Raw genomic sequence first — 24,346 nt, 5'->3', positions numbered from 1 at the left:
AATTCACATTGACAAATATTTTTATACTACAAGAAAAACTTATATGGTTAAAAACAGAAAAAAACATGGCTGAGAACATAATTATCGGTCGCCCATATTGTATACTGATAAAATGCTTGGTCTCACCTGTCTTTCTTTTATAATCTTGTAAAACTTTGCATTGTGGATGAAAGCCAGTAAATAATGCCAAAAATATCGTCGTTTTAAAAATAGTGGAAAATGTCGTAAGAGATGAAATGTTTTGAGTGGTCCTAATACCCAACTGGCCTATATTGCTTCTTAGAATAATTACAGGAAAACCATAATTAGGGTTTTCTATGAAATCTGTTCCATTAGAATTTACTAGTTGCTTTTATGATGGACGAACGGAGTGTCTGCTATTATTGATCTTTTATGAATGAGTTTAGGCACATGTTCATGTTTTTAGGTCATATGGGAACGCCCTAATGTTAGGGGACAGTGTATGTGATATTTCGAAGTATAAGAAAGAGCAGTAGGTTTTCTGATTCTTTCTTACTCTATACAAATTATCTTCCGAAAGGACGCTAAAGATGATTAGGTCTTATAATTTTATAAATGAATATTTTTGAAAACACAAACATCGCAAACAATTCACACAGCCCTTTACCACTCCCAAATAATGTGCTAAAAAAATAAGACGAAACATAAAGGCACTTGCATATTAGTTCGCTTTAATAGCACTAACGCTCGAAGCTCAGTAACATACAGTAGCGCTGAACATACGAACAAATCACGCTTAAGAAGATACAGAAACAGGATAAATGCTGTTACAATTACTTCGAAAGCTACAGCACTAATTGGAAACACGTTTGACTCAGATATGGTAGTAAAGGCAGTGTTGCCAACTGTGTAAAACTTTAACCCCTGAGGAATTTTCAAAACTCAATAGATAAAATTAAGATCTCTTCCAAAATGAATTTCGGATTTTGGAATTAATTAGGTCTATTTTTGTGATTTTATTGATATACTTTAAAATAAAATAAAAAGAAATTAAAAATGATAACTCTTCACGAAAATAAAGATGCTATAAAGTTTTTGTTCAGCTTTTTGCCCTAAATGGGAGAAAACAACGAACTTGACACTACTAAAACAAGAGTTCGATAAAATGCAACTAGTGGAGCCTCAAAGTGGTTATCTTTACAACTTTGAGTGTATGCATGTATCGCTTTTGAGACAGAATGATAGCTGCTTGATTCATCTCGCACTTATTTGTTTTTTTTTTTTTGGAAAGAAGTTAGATCAAATCCGGTATGACTGACTGCCTGAAACTCGATTTGAAACTTAGAGACAGTTCTATTGGATGCGCATTGATGCATGATTAGGTATTGACAGAACTTTTATGAATTCGAGTAAATTGAAAGGAGCCTATCCAAAATTCGTTTACCAAAGCAGAAAATAATTTTTTTTTTTTTACAGTAATTGTCAAGTTATCAGAAATCATCGTAAATACATTAACGTTTTGGTTAAAATAGTAATTCTGTGATAATATGTCCCCTTTGAAACGTTTGCCCCATTCGAGAGTTCTGATGATGCAGATGGTCGTCGTCTGTCATGACTGTCAATGTCAAAAGCTGAGCCGTAGCGTTTGGAAATAGTCCTGCTATCTTTACTCTTGCACCGTCATAAGTCTATGTGTCTTTACATTTATAAAATCAATTGTATCATCTGTGTAGTGGACATCGGTGTTTCATTGTCCATTTTGAATAGATTTTTATTACAGGTATGCCTTTGTATGTTTAAAGAATTTGTCCTGTAAACTGAGCTTCAGAATATGATAATGCTTTCCGCAATTCTGATAACCTGTTGTCGGTATTTTGAACAAACTTCACAGCTCATGGAAACAATAGACGATCACTTACCGTAAACGTCACTCGTAAATCGTATTTCAATAAAACTTCAAACCAATAAAGAGCAGGCACACTACAAAACAATTCGTACCGCACACATGTAAACATAGATATGTGTACACACGCTGAGCTTGTCAACATAATTTTATCACTAGGTAGGAGCGTCGCGAGGGTACCTACACATCTCGACTGAAGCTCGAAATAGCCCAAGCTAACATTTCGATGCGATGGGATATCCTGACAAATTATTTTTATATATCCCAGTTTGTCTCTATATCCGTTAGGGACGGTCCCTATTTCTAATTGTTCGTTGATGCAAACTATATTTGGTTGAATATGGTGACGGGAATGTATGTGGGGTTTTGTAAATTATGAAGACTTTTAATACAGTTGTGCTCGGAGCAGATAATTATGATTGTAAACTGTGGTATGTGTAGATATTGTCAATAATGTGATGTTTGTGCATACTTTTGTGGCAGAGTTTTATTCTCATTTCTCTTGTGAAAAAGGGACAGTCACTGGGCACGATGGCTCCTAAAAATCAACCTCTTTTTCTCGCAATGTGTTTCTGCATTTAATATGAAAACAAAGTAAAGACAGGCAAAACATTTTAAAATTCTTGTTTTGTTTCACAGCGGCTTTATCAAAAGGAAGTTCGTGAGTTCATGGCTGTTTAATATAAGTAGATGTACGTTGAAATATGTGCCATTTCACAACGGTAGCTGAACTTAGATAGGTGAATAGTTTTATGGTGTTCTCCGCCCACGGTGGTACGTGCCTGAATCGGTTTGCGGGAGGAACAAATGTTTTTGAATAGTAATGGGGAAAGGTGGATTTAAGGAATTAGACATTGTACTAATAATAAATTGTTTTTGAGACTTAAACCTTATAGAGAGCTTGTGAAGTTAAAATGATGTACATAAAAATGTACTAATTTAGTAATGATACAACTAATAAAAAACTGCAGTAAGTCCATTTTTTAAACAGATGCATTTGCTGCAGAAGAAGGATAAGTTAAAAAATTACTTACTTTAAAATGACTAGACTAGTGTCAAGAGTTTTTTGACATCCAAAGGTAATTTGTTCTAGACATTTTTTAGTGTAATGCATAGAAAGAAATGATATGTATTGTGCATTTTCACACGGACTACAAATATGTGTAGGTGGGTCGTCTAAAAACTAAAACTACACCTATGATATATTTATGATTCACACACGCAACTTTGCGTGTGACAGCTAGATTACGAAAATAGTAATTGCAGTGTGTTTGGCTATTGTTCATAATCTCATTTTTGAGAAAATGTGTCATTTATAAATTGTAAAGATTTCAATAAAAGAAATCTCTAATATGATATGGATGAGAGACAAATGACAATCGTATTTGTGGCAGCCTCTCCTCCGTTCGAATATATTAAAAAAAATATTGCAACAAAAAAAAATTTTTGCAAAAAAAGTCAGACGAACTGTCTACCAAAAACAATAAAAAAAATACATTTTGACAATGCTCTAAGAACTTCTCAAACAACTTTGTTTATTACTAGCAATAACCACGAAGCGGGCTAATTGCGAGCCTCCTTTTTGAAGTCGGTTAAAAAGGTTGATTTCCGCACAACAAAAGGGGTTTTCACGTGTAAATGTGATTCTTAAATCTATAAAAAACGGTACAGTAATCACGGCTCACCTTGACCGAGTATTTTGGTAACCGCTTCTGTTGTTCATTTGTTTCTCTCGAAAGCCACAAATTAATTCCGTGCTTACCCGAAAATTGCTACCGAATTTACGTGAGTGTAAACTCGACTTTATATTTGAACTGGTTGAAGGAAAAAAGTGATCATTCGTTACAATTGGTATTTCGGTAAACGGTTTTAAATCATACTTTGAGTAAGCCCATTTTTACGGCAAGTAAGTGTAATATGTAAAGGTATGGAAACTGCCTATAAAATCCGCGATAAACTATCTCTATATTTTCGTTGCCTACATTTATTTCCCTAAAAATAGACTAAACATCTGTTGTTCAAGTTTATTGAGTTCTCCATTCATAAAAACGCAGTAAAATGCGTAAAAGTAACAATAGCTGTATTCGACGAGAATGCACCGCACACGCATTACAAAACGTAAACATTATAATTCACTCTGTCTTCATACGTAGATAAGTTCTATGCTCTCACGCATGCATTATCCCGAATATATTACGTACTTTCGTTTACTAGACTCAGCTAAAACTATTCCTGTTATTAGCTGCTTTACTCGACGTAATTAAAAGCAAAGATTTCTGTAATAAAACACTGTCAACGTGAACTATTTTGATGAAGGAACTTTGTAATTCTCAATCTTGTTTGGTTGTGTTAGAGTTTAAAATTGCATGTGGTTTGTTATTGTTATTCATAGACTAGATGTGCCCGCTAATCCGCCCGTGTGGAAGTCGGGAAGCAACATTGGATCGGAAGGTATAAAGATGTTAGATGTCCTTCGTACGTGGCTTATCAGATCTTTGTGTGTCGCCAGAAGCCGTGACGATTGAATGAAGTAATTTTTTACTTGCATACTAGTAAATTATACCTCTTTATGAACCGAGCACTATCGGCATCTTCAAAGTACTTTGCCCGTTCAAAAAGGTTTTACAAAAAAATAAACTTATCCGAATTGACATCCCTCCTTTTCGGGAAGGCGATTAAAAAGTTCGCCAAAACTAAATTAAAATCTTTTAGAATCTCCTATACCCATAATAAGATACCTACATTGTCTTCACTCTAACACCTATTACCAACACTTTTCTGTGATACAGAATAAGTCTAGCCCAGTCAGGACTGATCACGCTATCTAGGCCTAATGAAAACGGGTCACATACCTAGATAGTTGTATAATTGTCTTCTTAGAATATCGGCATGTGATCGTGCAGCAATTAATTAGTCCCTGCGGCTCATCAAAGGCCTGGATGACACGACAAAGTGAGACTTTCACTGCAGCTGCTGGCTTTAATAAGGTCGTGATTTGTTTACAAATAAAACGGACCGTTTTCTACGTGCAGTTTGGACGTGTAATTGTATCGTTAATGAAACCAATTATTGGATAGTCTAAAATTATAAATGCGAAAGAACTATGTTTATAACTGGCGCGCTTTAAAAAGGTATACAGATAGTGTCGAGCCTGAGAAAGCCCATGTTGGTAGACTACTTTTCATCCGACTGCGGGAAAGAGTTCCCGAGCGACGTAGGTGAAACCGCGGGGTATAGCTAGTATTATCATTAAACTGAACTCACATCCGTAGAAGAAAACTGGCTCGCAGCATGAAGTCGGTATTTCCTATCTGAGTACCTTAAGAAACACCGAAACAAACCCAAGTGTCACAGTCGAGCCAAACCTTCATGATAAACTGTAATTATTAATTATCTTTATTTAGAGTAGATTTTTTTAGATCTAAATCAAGCTACTCTTGTTTTCTCTGGGAACATGATACATGCCAAAATGAAGTGTCCTACTTAATAACAAAGACGTCTTGGCAACGGGTTCAGTTGGTCGGTCAATCCCTCCAAACGTTTAATACCTACAAATAATATGTATAGTAGGTGCTGAGGACCTAAATAATGCCTTATACATTGCCTTTTCCTGTAAAAAAGGAACGACTCGTTTGCTAACGGACGGTTATCTTTGACGCCCTTTCTAATTGGTTAATGTCAACAATTTATTAATTAACTTAATTGTTTTTTTTTTATTTTTGTATCATCATGCACTACACATTGAAGACTTGAAATAAATAATGCATCTTCATCAACCACGCAGTACATAACACAATAATTGAGTTAATTATTCAGAAAGTAGTATGTAGATACGTAAATAATATTGTCGGCATTGAGTAACACTTGTATTGTATGTGTATGTTGTATTTTCAAGATCCAACGGAAGATAATGCTCGTAAATTAGTTACATTGCAAAAAACAGGAACCCCGAGGTATCTACAAGTCGTAATATAATAATAAATTAATGTATGTGAACTTGACACAGATTGGGCCCATTTTTTATGCAAGTGAGTGTAGTGGAAATAGTGAGAGGAAGTCCGACGGATCTTATTTGTTTATTAACCTTAAAAATGTTTAAAAAGCAATAAATTATTGTTATTTAAACTTATTGTTCAATTGAAAAAGAAAAAAAAACGTTATTTGTTGTTTTTAATCAGTACTATCTAATATTATAAAACTAAAGGCCGTTTTTTTTCTTTGATCGCACTAATCTCAGGAACTACTCGACCGATTAAAAGTACTTTCTTCAAAGTCTTATATAACCCATTGATCGAAGACTATAAGGCTAATATTTATCACGACTGGCATAGCTAAAGAGGATACCTACTTCGAACTTTAAATTCAATAATAATTACACTAGTCTACAAAATTTTCCTTTTTTATTGTTTCCAAGGTGAAACATATAAATTTTTGCAGATTATCTATCACAGAATCGAAGTCTAGAACACAGGACTGCTCTAGCAGTTCTAGTTTTGGAGAAAAACCAATCTGAAAATGCCTAAAAACGCTTTTTTAACGATATTTAAAGCCATTTTTCTACAGATACTATTTTTTTTTCGTATTTTCTAACTAAAGAATCATTCAGTACTGCTCTTCTCAATTCAAATCCAGTTTACTTTACATCAGTACGAGTTTCCATTCTCGTGATATTTTTTTTTCAGCTACGACGTACGATTTTCCTTACATTACTAATTGACATTTTAGTAGGTATGGACAAAATACACCGTAAATGTAAAATGGTATATCTTGAGAAAGAAAACTCGTAATGATGTAAAGTAAACTGGATCTGAATTGAGAAGAGCAGTACTAAATGATTCTTTAGTTAGAAAATACGAAAAAAATAGTGTCTGTAGAAAAATGGCTTTAAATATCGTTAAAAAGCGTTTTTAGGCATTTTCAGATTGGTTTTTCTCCAAAACTAGGTCTACCAGAGCAGTCCTGTGTTCTAGACTTCGATTCTGTGATAGATAATCTGCAAAAATTTATATATTTCACCTTGGAAACGAAAATGCTGTTGACTAGTGTTATTAATAATCACTATGAGCAAAATCTACATTAACAATGAAGTAGGTAAAAACTATCACTTTACAATAAAAGACAGACTGCTTAAAATGTACTTAAATAATTGTCGTACTTACATTTTTACACATTTCACACGATAAGTAATGAGAGACTCTCGTTTTCATGAATGGAATAAAACCGTAGTGTCAAGTAAATCAAATGAATAATAGTAACTACTGCCGTATAGCATAAATGCTGAAATAACACAACTGAACATTCCTACAGCGTATAGATCAATCATGAGACATAGGTACCATACCATGATCACGGAGCAACAAAATGACAAGCGGAGACGTCATAACGGGAAATCTTCTATAAAAGAAGCGTCACCAAAATGCGGTGTTCGGGGAACGAGAAACGTTACTGGCTACGCTTCTTTGGAACCCGCCAATTTTCTGTACCCCTTCCTTTAAAACCCTTTTGTAAGTCTAAAATTCTACATTCACTCACTCGTAAGTGACCGTTTTGTGTAATGCCCACCTCACATATTTGACCTGGACGGATGCGTCTGACCTACCTGCCTTATGGCATGTCCACTCATATTTCCTTCCTTCGGAACCAGGATAGATTATTCCTAGCACAATAAGTACAGTAAAATGCATTCATAAACATCATTTGGATGTTTTGTTTGTTTCCTAGCTTTTCTCGTAAAAATACCGATCGGTTTTTCATGAAATTATTAGTTAATAGATTATATGTACAGCATTACATGTCTATTAGGTAATTTTTAACCGGGAGCGAGAAATAGTTTGATCGGAACAATGAACTCGTGTTTTTATTAAGTATTTACGATTATAGAACTAGTCAAACAGCAAGTAAAGTAAATGCTATTTTATATAACAAACACAAAAATCTCAGTTGAGAACCTCCTTTTTTAAAAACGTAAATCTCATTTACTATCTGATATAGTTTCAGTGATAAGAAGAATGTAAACAAAGTTCGTTTCACCATTCCCATAGACAACAGAACTGTGCCGTGTTGCAACTAATGTTTATTTTTATAGAAACCGGCAGCCGTTGTCATAGTTCATTTTGACTGGCAAGAAAGTTGAGTTCACGATCCATTCAAAAATAGAATCAATCAGACTTCTTGCTTGTAAATAATGCACGTAAAATATGTTTTTATTTATGTACGCCTGGTAGCTATTTATTATTTTGACTAGACTGAGCCTATTGAAAACGTGAGGAACAATTAGAATTTTATATAGATATCTAGACCTAGTGAGAGGAAAATATCACAGAAGAATACTCTAGTAAGATTTTCAGAACTCGTTGAAGTAAACTGTTTTTAGTAATCAATTCAAATTCAAGACTGTTATCAAACGATCGTAGCTCATGTTTTTTTGGAGTGCTTTATGATATACCCGTTGTATAGCCGTTTTCCCGCGGTTTCACCCGCGTCCCATGGGAGCTACTGCCCGCACCGGGATAAAATATAGCCTATGTTACTCGAAGATAATATAGCTTTCTAATGGTGAAAGAATATTTAAAATCGGTCCAATAGTTTTTGAGTTTATCCATTACAACCAAACAAACAAACAAAGTTTTCCTTTGTATAATATTAGTATAGATTTATTAGGCACGTTTTCGATAAAAAAAATGTCTTTTGATAATACCCATCATCATTAACCTCCTGTTTTTATTTACTGTTCCACTGATAAGCACAGGCCTTTTCTCATAAAGTTCTCTGAATGTTGGAGTGAACGTTAATAACCACGCTTTTTAATTACAGATTGGCGATTTCAGACCTAAATTCAGGTTCCAGTTTCATAAAGGCACACTATTCAATATACTAGATGAAAATTTAAACACCAGTATATTCGTATATTAATTTCGAGCATATGTTTACATCTATGTTGCTAAATATTATAGCTCTTGGCTGTAATTAGCGGATATATTTACACATTAAAATTACTTCAACATATTAATAGATTTAATTGGGGCAGTGTGTCAGTCACATATATAAATCTTTACTTGTACCTACTGACTAATATTACGAGTACCTAGGTATATTTGCTTTCAACAAACAAACAGCTACACCATTGGATTTTGACATTTTGATTTACCTGCTTCCTTAAGGGAACTACTTTCTATATCGGTATAAAATATATTCAATCAAAAATTGGCTCAGTACACCCAGAGATTATTCCCTACAACACCACGAGCTCACTAACTTTACTATTACTACTATTTCTTAGTACTTAATATTGAAATAGGAGTGATCTAGTTTTGTCATATGTGCCGCTATATAAACTAAAAACACTTAAAATACACATAAAACCGAAGTTATTCACAAAATTTACTTAGATGCTCATACGATTGTACCACTTACACCAGAGTATTCAATACTTGTTTGTCTTCTAATATTGTAACTAAGTATTCCCAATTAGTGCTTTCAAATATAATATCAAATGCAAGGACTTGTGGTACCTTTTGTCTTATAATTTTCACCACAATTGTATTTATTTTTACTACTTTACAAACATATTATAGTAAGCGCAAGGTGATTCATTCATCAATTTGTATGTCAACAAGTGACCTCTCTGTTTTCCACGAATCTGCTAACTGTAACTTCTTAGAAAATAAATATTTTTATAACGAATACAATAAGTCTGGCGAGCTTTTATACCTTCATAGAAAAGCGAACTATTAACTGAATATATTCAGTTATCAGTAAAGATAATGTAGGTAATATATATGCATTCAAGTATGTCATCCTTTCAACAACCCAATACAACCAAAACATTGAGATAAAAGTTTCAGATAGTAAAGGGAATTCGAGGAAATATAAAATAGTACCAAACACCGAAATCCGAGTACCAACTACCACGTGACATACCGTCTTATCAAACTACACGAAACCACTTTATCAGCATTAAATTGTACCGTCAAGTTATTCTCGCGCGACGGTGTTTATCTAAAAAGTGTTGCAATGCTTATACAAAATGCCGTTTTGGTTAATTACACATCCAGTCCGGACGACATGCATCGAATATACTTCAGTACTAAAATAAAATTTACGTTCAACGGACGCGGGTGACAGGGGAACATTTTCAGCGCATTTTGGGTCGAATGTCTTGATATAAATGGGTGTATTTTAGTTAAAAATGCAGTTATTTCACTGACCTGTAGTGTTGTGGCGTGAAGGAGCGCGTGCGCAGCTGGGCGGGCGGCCGACGACTGGGCGGGCGGCGTCTGGTGACTCGCTGCCCCGACGACGGGGGCTTTACCCCGCGCGAGCCGGTGACGATACGATGACGACATTACTATAGCCCCATAAGTATTTCTACATCACTAGTCTACTTTCTAATAATGTTCTAAACAAATTGTAATGCCAATAACATAATTTATGACGTTAGAAAGGCCATTGACTGCTCAATTTAAAACTATACCGCGAAGAAAATCGTACAGTGTAAAATTTTGAAATCGTTGTTCCGAAAATCATGGGTTTGCACTAAATAAAATTCACGGTTTCAGCTGTATTTTAAAATATTGTTCCTAGACTGAAAGTAAGCAGCAAATATTTCAATAAAATTTTCTTTCGATAAAATCCATTTACCATACCATTTACTGTCGGAGTCGATTCAGAAAAACTACGTAAATGTGTACAAAGAGAAATGGTAAAAAAATTGGATTAAGATCTTTAAATATTTCTGTATTTTTTTTGCAGTTGGCATAATAAAATAAGTAAACAAGAATACATTATAAAAGTTGAAAGATTTAAGCATTTTTAAGGTGAATCTGATGCACGTGTAGGAAATTCAAATATGAAATATTTTTTCCCCAATGGTACCTAAAGCGCTTGGTAGAAGCAGCAACTTCTTAGTTCTGTAGACTCTTGTAAAAATTAAGAGTTGATATAAGTACGGTTGCCATACGTTTACCACACATTTGCCGCAATTTTATGGTACTTAACCTGCATAGTTACACCGTCTTTTCTGGACACAGGGACGGGGAGGAGGTGAAATTGCCAGACGCGTTGCGATTGAGGTTTGAGAAAACCGGCAATTTTAAAAATCACCTTATATTTTGCTACTTGTTAATTATGACGGGTAGAAAGTAACTTAGTCATCGATTACAGCAACTGAAAACTGTTAACGATCACTTGAAATCACAATTAATATTAACTGTAAGCTGCTGGTTGCCTATTGCCAGTTGCTTCAATATGTGTAAAAAGTCTAAGGTCAATCACTCACGAGGGAAATAGTGTAGGTACCTCAAAGTATGAATACATTACTACGAAAGCTTTTTCATTTCGAATCCTAACAAATTCGAAATTTTTTGTATGAATGCGAAAGTAGGTAACTCTACTGTCTATTGCGCTATCACGTCAGAACTACTCAAGAGTCGTCAGCGGTCCAGTACTCAAAGAAAGTCTTCAGTTCAGCTTTCTAATATAAATAGGAATAGGTCATCAGGTAACGGACTCAAAGAAGTAAATACTACCAGTCAATTTAATTTCGATTCCCTACAAAGTTCTGAAATTGTACTCTTACCTGGAAAATTAACAACATCCAATCTGATTCGTTACTTGATGTTACGGTTCAATAATTTAATATCAGTATTCCTTTACATCAAAGGGAACTGGGAAAATTAAAAAATGCAGTCTCCGAGAGCTTTATTTTTTACAGCGCTTTCAGACTGGCAGTTTTTGTCGCACGTGGCAAAAGCAGGCGTACCCGAGCTTCAACAAACTGTCACATGTCAATTGTTTGATGCGTGAAAGGGCTGTTGTGGAGGCACCTTTACCACTTTTTATTTAATTATTGTAATTTCCAATCGATTGCTCAGAACTGCGTTTGTTTTAACATCTTTGAGCCAGTTTCAACGTAAATTTTTGATTGCGCTGCTGCGTTTCATTTGTCCCTGTTTGTGTATTGTTTTTCGGCGAATCTTTACAAGGCTCTAAAGTGCTAATTTGTTACTTCGAGAGGTACTTACCTTATATTCCACAAACTCATAGAAATCCACTGTGAGAGTAATTAACGTGGTCAAACATTCCATTAACTTGATTCGCCTTATCCAGTAATTAATGTCTACTTTTCAATGAGTGAAAATGTAAATAGGTAGACTCGAGCTTTCTACTTTGATAACTTGGTATTTAAGCGACATCTTCAACATTCTAGCTTCAGAACTTATCTCTAATGTATGCTCAATTTTATTTTTGTAGTAAGTACTTAAATTACTTATCTGCCCATTTTATTGGAAAAGCATAAACTTGAGCTATAAACACAAATGTATGTTTATGGTTCTAATGTTTGAATTTGGAATTGTAGAATAAAAATATGTAAGGCTAATAAGCTCTGTAAATAAGTTTCTGTTATTCAATATCAAAGTAAATAAATGAGAGAAAATACTAGTAAAGAACGTTGGTGCTTCTAAAAACCTTATATTTTCACTACTAATTTTTTTGCATTCATTCCAGAAAACTGAACTAAGGCTGATTCAATTTTGCAGTCGTGTTTACTGTTTACGCAGAACTGAATACTTTGTGTATTTTCTATAACTGTTAGAAATTGCATTCTGATAACTTTGTCGAAATAAAAACCCATGTTACTTTTGAAGTTTTATTGCTTTTTTTGTTTCTTTAACATAAATAGCATTTATTTTTAATTAATAAAAGTTACAGTTACAAACGTACAATATGCATTGCACCATTAATAAATAATAATATAAAATAATTCTTTTATTTTAAACTACTGCACCTAAATTACGGTACATAACGACATTGTATTCTATAGCGCCGGTGACCTTATAATAGAAAAATATTGAAAAAAAAAGCTTAAAGTTTTTGGTTCCTTTATTTGGTTGAATTAGCGTTACATTAAAAATGTCCGTTGGGACGAGCGGTCGGCGTTTGGCCGGAGTAGTGCGGAGACACGGCAACGTTAGGGCGAGCCGTAGCGCCGAGCGCCCGTCCCGACTCGCCGCCGGCCGCACAGAGGGCCCCAGCGAGCGCGAGCGTCGCACGCGCTGGCGCCCTCTGCCGCCTGTACATCACTTAACGAACGACTAGGCTTATTATACCCGACCGGAATTGCGCCCCGATATCGATTGATGGAGAGAAATGCTGGTGTGGTGGGGCTGTGGGTGGGGCGCTCACATACGCTCCGAGCTGATGGCGCGGGACTCCTGCACCAGGTAGACCTGGGAGCCGGGCACGGTGGAGGTGGTGACGAAGGTGCGGTGCTTGGCACGGATCAGGGACAGATTGCTCTCGGCGCAGTCGGCGCGGTCCTCAGCGGCTTCAAGCTCGCGTTGGAATCGTCGTACCCGTGTCACGTTCTGCTGGGACATACCCTCCTGTTGGCGAACAACAATAGTTTAGAAATGGTTCAACAAGCATAACATATTATAGGAAACTTTTATTTATGAATTTGATGAGAAATACATAACTACAAAATGGGTGATATATAGAATTAGTCGCTGCTCTTTAGAGAACTATGAAAAATGTGATGTACCTGTTCCGTCAGTTGCCTCTTGTAGATGTTGACCTTCTGGGTGGTCTTTTCGAGGGAGTCCTGGAGAAGGACAATGTTCTTCTGGTCTTCCTCGCATTGGATCATGACCTCCTTGAGCTGACGCTCCTTCTTGCGGAGGATCTTGATGGTCTCAGCGTGCCTCCTCTTTTCCTCATCCATTTCCAGTTCCATGTCCTTGATGCGGGCCTCAAGTTTGCTGATGATGCGCTTGCCTCCGACGATGGCGTTGGCCTCAACCTCTTCCAGGCGGACAGAGATGTTCTAGAAAGAAAACGATTAGTCAGTTTCCTGAATATTCGGTACATATTTAGGTGTGATTTATAACTTGAGCGGATTTAAAAAATCCAATCTGGTAGAAGTTATGTTCAAGTATATGTATTATTTATCTGATAATTATTTTGCTTACCTTAACTTCGATCTCGAGGGACTTCTTGACAGCTTCGATCTTGACGATCCTTTCCTGCTCTTCGTGCAAGTGCTCAACGGTGTGTTTGAGTTCAGTCTGAAAATAAAAATATTCAATTATTTACCACTGATACGGAAATCATAGCGTTACATGAATAAGTAACCACTAAAGGTATTTCAGTGCAACCTAAGATGGGTTTATGTTTAGCAGAGAATTCCGAAAGGTGAAATTGTTTGTTTGCTTAAGTATGTTGAAATCAGACGTTTCTCTCCTTAAAGGATTTCATACAATTTAAAAACACTCGATGTTCTAAGATCAGTTGCATAGACGTACCTGGACGCGCTGGTATCTCTCGTCAGCAATGCGCAGCTCCTTGGTGATCTCGTCGTAGTCAGCAGCAACAGCGGCGAGCTCCTGCTCAATCTTGGCCTTGCTGCTGGACAGGTTCACGTTGATGACAGTCAGCTCATTGATGCGGGTCACCGCTTCCTCATAGGACTGCTCCACGGTGCGCTTGGCGCGAAGGGCCTGTGAATCACAGATTATCAGAAACAGTGTTAAGATTTGGTCGATAGTGCCAATACTTTGATGAGCGATATTGGCAACTGTTCAATTGTTTGATGATTCATGTTGATTTGTAAAATTGTTCAAGACTTCTTTAGAACTTATAGTTATGCAATCTGTGTTGGCGATGCGTTTAAAACTTATACTGCAGCTTTCAGATTTAGTTGCTATCTTGCAAGTCTTATGTTCTTACTTTGATGTTTGACATTGATAAATTGAACTCTAAATGTTTAGTATATGATGATTTTTTTTTATGAGGACTACCGACCTGCTCGTAGTTGCCACGGATCTCCTCGACCTCGCCAGTGAGGGACTGTATCCTGCGCTGGGCGACGCCGTACTGGTCGAGCGTCACCTGGAGCTGCCTCTGGACCTCATCGTAGTGGGTCTGGATCTCGGTGAGCTATGGAATACAAATAATTTATAGATAAGAACACCAGTCAATCATAGAAGGAGACTTGTTTTGCAAAAAACACAAAATGAGTTCGAAAAACATTTAAAAATAGATTTTCTTCTCACGCATATTGACTGGGACATTTAACGCTACGGTAGTTATTTTTAGCACTGTAGAATTAATTGAAAAGGCTTACCTGCAAAGACTGCTTCTTAACGACCTTCTGGAGATCGATGTTGGTCTTGTTGGCGACATCCAGAGAGAGCTCAAGCTCGGTGATCTGGATCTGCAGCTTCTTCTTGATGCGGGTGACCTCAGACTTCAGCTTGGTCTCAGCCTCGACCACGCGAGCGTTCAACTGCTCGATCTCGATGCTGGTCTGCTTGCTGTTGACAATATAAACACAGTCAAATACAAAATTCAACCACATACTCCTAATAATAATGCTCATAACTAAAAATCCACGTCACCTCGAGTCAATCAATAAGCAATCACTCAGTTCGTCAAATTGTTTAATCGTTTTTTTTAGTTCGCTTAAATGATGCAGATATGATTCATCAATTTTGTATTCGGCCGGGACTTCTTTAATCCTTACTACACACGTAGATGGTGACGTTTCTCGTATAGCTCTGTGTATAGTCTCAGTCATTTTTTCTGATATGTGATTTGCCGCTGAACCTGAAATTGAAGATGCTGCCACCGCCTTTGATAATACATTCTCGGTTATTTGAGATAAGTTTTTATCTATGGCGCTGCGTTTCCCGCGATATTCGAATCTAGTTGGCTGTCTGATCTGTGTCCTGATTTCAGGAACTTTTGTCCTGCTTTCGGCAACATTTCTCCTGCTCTCTTCTAAAAGGGTTTGAGCGATAGCTTTAGCCGATTTACCTCTATACATTTTAGCTTTTCCTCTTAGCTCAGCTCCTACGTTTACTTCTTTTTCGTACAATTCCAGTTCTTTTTCAATTTCATTCCTTCTCTTCTTCTGCCTCTCAAGTTTGTATTTTTCCCTCTCCTCTTTCTTCTTCTTCGTTTTAGAGACCAAACTCTCAGCACTAACGTGCTTTTCCACATTAGCTGCATCTGCAGTAGCAATAACTGAGAATGGAGATCGTTTTGTAATGTTAAAAGTATTAAGATCTCGTTTGGCTTGATCTGCGATCTGATGCGAAAGTCTCGTGACATCCTCATCTGAGTACGTCCGAATTGGCTTATCAAACCTGTATTTGTCCAATCCTCTTTCGTTATTCCACGGTAGGTGCGGAGGCTCGGCGGCAACACCTTCTCCTTTAGCACTGATGTAGTCGATCATCGGCTGATAAAAATTGATACCGTAGCCATAATTGTCTTCGTATATTGCGGTGGGTGGTCTGTTCCACTTATTATAGTTAGGCACTTTAACCGGCGGCATGATGATAGATATACGAGTTGCGTTGATTCGCGATTGAGACGCAGTTACATCGACGTGCGTCGCCCGGGGCCGAGGTTGCGTAATTAGGGGCGCGAGAAAATGAGCATCGTCTTTTGTACATTTTCAGTAGTACTTATTGCCAAAGTTCGTATGTGATCACCGGTAATAAGCACCAATCAGACGCGCGGTTATATATAAACGAAATTCGTGCCAATTATTCGGAATATATTTACTTAATACATAACTGCATTTGGTTCGATTTGTTTGTGCTGAAAGTACGTTATTTATATTTGGTTTGCATTAGCTTCTGATGGTTTTAGCCGTGAATCGTGAGAGTGCATTTTCTGTGAATTTATTGAATTAAGTCACTTTATCAAATTCTAATTGGCGTCGATCCACGGTGTAATGGTGTCATGGTTGTGATGTAGATTGCGTGTTTGGATGTCACCCGTCAGTCAGCGCGGGGAAGTGGTGGGGTGTAATCGTTGAAAGATATAGTACGTTTTTAGTTCCGAGTGGCGGCTGTCGAGTGAGGAGCGTGATGATACTTCAGTCATACGTGGACATCATCGGTGTAAACATTGTAACAGTGTCTCGTATTAAGTAAGTCAATATGATAATGTAAGTACAGGTGAGTATGTGATCAATATTGCTGTGATGGTCTCTCTTGGCCTTTGAATTTGTAATTTCTATAGTTCAAAGTATGAGTTCATTTTATCTTAAACTCATTTACTCAATAGTGTGAACTAATACTAATGAATATTAATTCCAGGTGGAAATCCAAATTCCATGGATCTCACTTCATATCACTACTAGGTATTATAAAAAAAAACAGGTAAGAACCGTGTAATTTTCTTGCCATATCCAAAGGCCTACTTAACATATTATCTAGTTTTTAACAGATTTACTACATCATTAAGGAACTCACCGGATGGCTTCGATTTCCTCTTCCTTCTCCTGGAGGCGGCGTTCGGCCTCGTGACGGAACTGGCCCAGTTCAGAAGCCAGTCTCATGGCACGCTGCTCCTCAGCCTTGCGGCCCTAGTACAACAAACAACTTATTAGCATAAGTAACAGTCAGCATATTTTTGGAGAGACCCCTAGGGCCAAAGCCTGCCGGCGATGCGAAATTATTCGAAAGAGCATCACTACATGACAAGGTCCGTTTATCTGTCCCTATATGCCTATGCATGTTTAAATTTGTAAAACCACGCAACGGATTTTGATGTGTTTTTTTTTAAAGATAGAGTGATTGAAGAGGAAGGTTCTCTATGTATAATAACATCCATAAAATAGAGTAGTTTTTTTTCTTTAATGTACTCAGTAACAGTATATCATCCGTGTGAAGCCAGGCGGGTGGATAGTGGCTCTATAAGACAAGTAGCTCTAAGAAGAACAAGAGTGGGTTTTGGAAATGCAATGTTCGAATGTCCAATGTCGCCATCAGTCAAGAATGTTCCAGGAAGGAGGTAATTAAAAGCTGGATTAACTGATTAATGTTTGAAGTTGCTGCCAGAACGTTAGTTGTTTGTGAATATGTAACTGTTATGTTTTCTGTGTATTAATAGATTTCATCGCCTTGGATCCCGTTTCTATCATCGAATCACTTTTCGTTTGCGTTAATCTGAACTATTGACTGACTTTTATGTGTTTTGAATTACGCGAATGTATTTTTGTGCAGCGAATGAATATATTATAGTATATTGAAGGCAATGCGAATAGATTGACTTTGAACAATAATTATCTTGCACTTTCAGGCGGTCGTTAACGTCACATAAATGCTGGGAGATTCAGTAAATAGCTGCGGATATTTAGCAAAAATAGACTATTGTCCTCGCAGTTAATTATATAACAGTTATTTTTAGATGTTACGGAACCCTGGCAAGTCTGTAGGTATCGTGTTTAATAGCTGATTGGTTGCCAGAGCATTGCTAACAATCTGTACAAGAATGACCTATTAATTACTGTTGTCAAATGAGGCGTTCAGTTGCTACGTTATGCGGTTATTTCTGTTCCAGTTCAGTTTCAAGAAACTTGATATACTTGACAAAACCGTATTAAGATTTTTTTAATGCTTCGGCACGAAATAATTTCTATTGAGTTCTTTAAAGTGTCGTATGTGGTAACTATTAACTACAACAATTCTAAAGTGTTAATTTTAACTTTAGTAAGCACTAGGCTTTGAGAGATATAAACTACTACTTAGAGAATAACTTATATTTGGAAACATCTGAATAGCTTTCCATCTTTCAATCCTTTGAAAGCGATACAGTATTCTTTTCGATCAATTAAACAAGAAATGTATCACAATAGTGAAGTCGTAGATCAAAGTTAACCAATGAAACCTAAAATAATCCGAGATATTATATTCTAACGAGGATCAATACCATGAAAGGTTTATGATCTTGATCTAGTAAATAATAATAAAAACTATATGGCCAATGGAACTATTAATTTAGTTAAAGAAATGGACGGAGAAGAACAAGGTAAGTTTTTAAATAAATATTTATTCTACCTCTACCATAAAGAGTTTCGGTTCAAAAAAATGAATACTGTTGTTACATTACATAAGATTCGTACACAGTACGAGTATGATTTGACAGGGGCATCCTCTTTTTCTTGTTTCCAAATAAAGAGAAAAAGTAAGTTTTTGATTATTCTCCTTTAGTTAACTACGTGAAGTATATTCAAGAACCACTGTATTGTAACAATTGCTATTAAGGACTTGGAAGCTTTGAAATACACTTCTTGGAATGAAGCAAAGAAATAATGTAATTGGTTTGAATGCGAGTACCTAATGGTCGAAGAAGATGCCGGACTCGACTCGGAAGATTTGTAAGATATTATTGAATACTGGAATAGTGCAGGGGTTGAAAGAATATACAAAGCTCTGCAATCTTGTCTAGTTGGGAGATATAGAGTTGCCATGCTTTAGGAATGATTTGACACAAACACAGGTTCTGCGAAATCTCGGGGTATCGATAATTTAACTTAAGATAGAATTCCGTTTTCTGAAACCATTACTTCAAGCTACCAAGATAAGTCAAAAGATACTTACGGCCTCAGCCTCCTTGTAGGCGGCAGTGAGTTCCTCTCGCTCGTTCTCAAGACGGCGCAGCTCGATCTCGAGCTCGTGAAGACGGCGGTTCAACTCCGTGAGATTGGCGCGGGCGTCGTGCAAGTCATCTGGTGGAGTAACATTGGTTAGTCTAGTGAAATCAGTAGCAGTACGATAGAAGCAGGTACAGATACAAAAGATGATATTGAAGTAGCTAAACTTGAATCATATATTTAGAGATTTGACTCATCCAGTCTTAAATTAAGCTAAACTTCTCATAAGAAAGTGTTCGTCAGGACTATATTTCCTCTGCACAGGCAAAAGAGGTACATAAACCGACACAGAACATCCAGTTGTTATTTCATATATTAGATGATTTGTTACATGACTTTAAAAGACACTTACCACCCAGCTTCTTGTTCTCGCGACCAAGGGCATCCTTCTGCTCACGGGTCTTGTCGAGCTCATGGGTGATGCGCTGGATTTCGGTGATCTTGACGCGCAAGTCACGCTGGGTCTGCTCGTACAGTTGTACGGTCTCCTCCAGACGAGACTTGATCTCGATGTTGACGCGCTCAAGCTGTTCAGTCCTCTTCTGGAGCTCCCGAGCTGTTCCGTTGGCCTTCTCCAGGTCAATGATGAGAACTTCAACCTGTTTGATTTGTCAAATTAGTATTTTCTACCGAGAGCCGGAATTAAGAAAATTATTTTGTCTTTCATGACGATTATTAGACATTACGATTATTTCAAATACGCACCTCGCTTTGCAGACGAGACTTCTGCTTCTCAATGCTGCTGATCTTAGCGATGAGGGTCTCAATCTGTTCTTCCTGCTCCTGGATGCGGATGGAGTACTTGCGGCGGATCTCCTCAATCTCCTCAGCCCTGGCGGCAGCCTCGGCCTCGTACTTGGATTTCCAGTGGCTGACTTCGCCGTTGGACTTGACGAGCTGGCGTTCCAGGTCCAGACGAGCCTCTGATTCCTCCTCAAGCTGGACGCGGACGGACTCCAAGTCGATCTCAACCTGTATGTGTTAAAGGAGCAATGTATTTTCTGAAATTGGATTTTACTTAATGGAAATCGATAATTTTGGAATCTTTGTGGTTTGATTTTCAACATATCTTCAGTGGTACTATATTTTTGTCTAATTAAAAGTTTAGCAAATGAAAAGTATTAAGTTGTTGAAATCTTACCTGGTGAAGGTTGGCCTCGAGCAGAGAGCGCCTCCTCTCCTCATCCTCAAGCCTGCGGCGAGAGTCCTCGAGCTGGCTAGCCAGCTGGCTCCTAAGGTACACCACGTTCTCAATGTTCACCTGAAAAGTATTAGCAGTAATCTTAGTATGTTTCGTTGACAGATTTGTAATGTACAGAACTAACAGATTTGTTGGAATTACTGCGGGAATTAAAGGTAGTGTTTTAAAATAGTCTTTTGAATCTGAATATCTGAAGTGAAACATGTGAGCAAAATATAACAATACCTTAAGGTCCTGAACTTCCTTGACGAGCTCAACATTCTCCTGGGACAGGCGCTGCTTGTGCGAGGTGATGTCCACAATGGTGCGGTTCAACTCCTCGATCTTGATGTGCAGCTCGCTGATGTTGACTTCGAGCCTCTCGCATGTCTTGGAGATGGTGATCTTCTCCTTGGTCACGTTCTCCACTTGGGCCAACAACTCGTAAACTTCAGCTTGGAATTTGGACTTCTCCTTCTCAGCCCTGGTGACAAAGAAATATATGTTGCAATCACGGGAAATGGCATTTTTTTCAGTATGATGTGGACATTTGTTGTTGATTTGATGTATTAGTGTAATGTGTAAGAAGCACAGCACTTCGCAGTGGATTTCGCAGAGCATCATCTTAATTCTAAACACTGGTAACATCAGTTAGTACAACAATGACGAGATGTATAGAGGATAGTCAGTGTGTCCTCACCTGGCTCTGCTTTTGGTAAGCTGGTCGATTTGTTCCTGGAAGTCAACCACGATCTCCTGGTGTTTCCTCTTGAGCAGGTGGGCGGTCTCCTCAGACTCAAGATGGACATCTTCCAGTAGCTTGCGGAGCTTGGTAAGTTCGGTGTCGCGTTTTCTGTTGATCTCGAACTGAAAAATGTATGGCACCATTTCAAATACGACCCCAAAACTTTGTAATTTTTGGGGTGGACATTTGAAACATTATTTTGCACATGAATATAACATTTTATTTGATGTTGTCACAAGAAAATAAATTTTATAAATTTCAAAGTATTATTAATACCGAAAATATTTCATACATTAAACAAAAACAGTGTATCTGAATGGACATACAGTTTGTGTACACAATGCGTAACAATAATTTTTTTTTCAACATAATATTTTTTAGTTATAATAAAGAATTATTCCATAAAACAAACATTTTATGTTCGTCATGCTTGATGCATGAATGATGTGAATGAAAAATAATTATATTTTTGTCAATGAATTGGTCTTTCTTTTCGTACTTCTTTTCCCTGAAATGGATAACACAGTAAAAGCACATAAAATATCGCTAAGCAATGAAATAATTCGCAAAGATAAACGCATAGATCACTTCGCAAAGCTGTTAAATTATAGGTAAACGTACTCGTACGACGATTTACAATTGTTTTTTTAATTTGGAAAAATAACAATCCTTTTTTGTTTTTCTTCAGCATTCTTCTTGAATATTCTAGGTCTTCTTTTTTAGACGAAGCAACATTTGGGTGTTATTCAATTAATTGTGATTTTCATTCTTTAAATGATCTGTATTCAGGACAGTTCCATTCTTTTCATTTTATTAATTTCATGGCTATTCATTTCCTTTGTCCTTTCGACTTTAACTCCATTTTACAATTTTCTTCATTTTCTCTTCTATTCTTTTTGTTTCTTCCTTTGTGTTCCTTCTTAGTTTGCTTTTCAACTTTTTGATCTCAAAGTCCTTACCGTTACTTGGATTGTTATAAATATGGCTACTTTTATCTAAATTAGTAAATGAATGTTTTGGAATATCTACCTGACTCTCGGCCCCGCCTTCAGCTTCCTCTAGCCTCTCAGAGAGTTGGATAACTTGCACGCTCAAATCTGCCTTCTCCCTCTCGATCTGAAAACCATCAAAATCTATACTAACTTCCGATTTCGAAGAATTTTTGGGTTAGCATGAAGTTTACTTCCAGGTGCATGCGTGTAAACCTTGAAATAAATTATGATGGTTATGAAAAAATGTGCTGTTTTATTTAATTTACGTGCTGATGTCTACTAGTGTTAGGTATGCTAAATTGCTCCACATGAAGTTAATTGATGCACCTGCAAGATATTGTGGAACCCCAATGTAAAAATTTCTACTTCCCGTAAATTACAGATACCTTTTACAAAATATCTTTGTTTCAACCATTATGCAATAACAGGTTTCTGGGTAACTTGTCCTTCGCATATTTCAGCATTGTACCCGTCTATTATAAGAAACGGTTTATGTCTCACGGCAGCTCTGACTAACTCGGATATTTTTGCTACTCATACCGCAGTCTATTATTATATTTCAATATTGTGGCATTCTCAACGGGAACGAGCATCATTTGGCCCAGTTTCAAAAGTGAGACCGGAGAGCGAGAAGTTGAGATTTCAGAGAATGCTTTCGCTACAGAGCTAAATATATCGCAGAGTGAGCGAGCGCCGGCAGCCGTGAGTCGCAGACGCAGCCGCGCGCAGAGCGCATGCGCCCAGCGCTCGCCATTCCACCACCACGCAACCGCGGAACCAAAATAGAATGCGCGAAGCTTGATCAGATGTCTCTTCTGAACAAACCATCGGACACTGTATATGACGTCTACTGTTATCTCTGATATTGAACTTTATCATGCGGATATATTATGCACCTATGGGAAACCACAATATCTAAGGTCAATTCCATCTTTTCAGTTTAACACTTTTCACAAACAATTTTCACTGAACAAATATAATCTGAAGTTAATTGTAGCACAAATATTGTTAATGAACTTTGATCATTATTCTCAAAAGAGGCTGTTAATAAGCGATAAAACTGAAAAGGCTTAGTTTGTAAAAAGCTTGGGTCTTAACAATTATTAAGTTTTTTGATAAGTAAAAAATTCTTATTTTGGAGGAAATTATGCCACTCCACTGGGGGTAAAAAGCCAAAGGGGGTGTGCTTGCAGGCACAGGCGCAGGGCGGGCGGTATTAATAGAGGTGTTGCGGAAGGCGCGCCCCGCCTACACCTGAGCGCGCGCGCCCTGTATGGCCGGCGCACACGCCGTATCACATTTCGCATGCTCGATCAGCTTACCCTCTGACGCAGCTCCCTTTCGGATTCCAGATCATCGTGGAGGAGACGGATTTTGTCCTGAAAAATACAATATATTCTATCATGTGTCCGCAAACACTTCACAAGCACTGCACTATGTCGTCGGGGCCGGTACCTCCAGCCTGGAGAGAGCACTCAGGTCGGCGCTGTACTCGATGTTGACGTCGGTGGTGCCACCGCCGCTGCTGCGGTAGGTGTACTTGGAAGTCTTCGCCACGGCGGACATTGTCGCTGGTTCGTCTCTCGATCGGCAGTCGGCGCTACGTTACCGGTCGGGCACCGTTCGACTAGTGAGAGCGGGTGCGGGCAGCGCGCGCGCAACAGCGGCCGCCCCGCCCCCCGCGCCTGCCCCGCGCCGCGCTCCAGGGCGGCCGGCCGGCTGGAGCTCGCGGATCGTGTTACCACCCCCGCGCACCCCCCTCTCAGCCTTTTATAGACACGCCCGCCTTGACGCCGTCGCGGTTCTCTTTTATTTGTTTTGCCCAAAAATTTGGCGAAACCCTTCATGTCCTAAATTCTGTAATGATGCAGCAGTGCAGCCGGCCGGTGCAGCTATATCGGCGGTACGCAGACTTGTTGTAAACAAGTGGAGTCGTGGGCGGTGGGGTCGGATCCAGGCGTTTCCTGGTGGATTCCTGTCGGTCCCTGGCAGGCGCCCGCGCCCCGTTTAATGCCACCAATCGACTGAACTTAACAATGAACTTCTTTTACTCTTTAAATTAACCCCTAACAGCCGACGACTGCTCACTGTTTACAAACATTAATTAAATCTAATT

The 24,346-nt window shown here is 37.9% G+C and overlaps 2 protein-coding genes across 4 annotated transcripts in view; both read right to left on the bottom strand.

Annotated features, from left to right (window-relative positions):
- LOC124644899 (FH1/FH2 domain-containing protein 3) overlaps positions 1-10,126 on the bottom strand; it is a 79,829-nt gene extending 69,703 nt beyond the window's left edge. For both annotated transcript variants that reach the window (XR_006986124.1, XM_047184564.1), the window contains exon 1: positions 10,072-10,126. The gene's annotated coding sequence lies outside the window, so the exon portion shown is untranslated. The remainder of the gene's footprint in view (positions 1-10,071) is intronic.
- Positions 10,127-12,498: 2,372 nt separating this feature from the next.
- On the bottom strand, positions 12,499-23,881 carry LOC124644857 (paramyosin, long form). 2 transcript variants are annotated; one of them, XM_047184479.1, is made up of 16 exons: positions 23,686-23,881; positions 23,553-23,609; positions 22,268-22,354; positions 21,194-21,360; positions 20,740-20,977; positions 20,455-20,574; positions 20,019-20,285; positions 19,666-19,912; positions 19,261-19,388; positions 17,131-17,243; positions 14,988-15,177; positions 14,666-14,800; positions 14,167-14,361; positions 13,834-13,929; positions 13,407-13,688; positions 12,499-13,248 (listed from the first exon to the last, which is right to left on the bottom strand). In XM_047184479.1, exons 1-16 carry the CDS (start codon positions 23,794-23,796, stop codon positions 13,045-13,047), a joined length of 2,637 nt encoding a protein of 878 aa, XP_047040435.1. In that variant the 5' UTR covers positions 23,797-23,881; the 3' UTR covers positions 12,499-13,044. The 2 variants fall into 2 exon arrangements, with proteins under 2 accessions (XP_047040435.1, XP_047040436.1); XM_047184480.1 differs by lacking the exons at positions 17,131-17,243; positions 19,261-19,388; positions 19,666-19,912; ... (5 more) ...; positions 23,553-23,609; positions 23,686-23,881 and adding an exon at positions 15,262-16,237.
- Positions 23,882-24,346: the final 465 nt, after the last annotated feature.

The sequence above is a fragment of the Helicoverpa zea genome, chromosome 31 (genome assembly GCF_022581195.2).
Source record: "Helicoverpa zea isolate HzStark_Cry1AcR chromosome 31, ilHelZeax1.1, whole genome shotgun sequence".
Classification (NCBI taxonomy): Eukaryota; Metazoa; Arthropoda; class Insecta; order Lepidoptera; family Noctuidae; genus Helicoverpa; species Helicoverpa zea.
The sequence above is the reverse complement of the archived record's forward strand: the minus strand, read 5'-3'. Positions and strand labels throughout refer to the sequence as shown.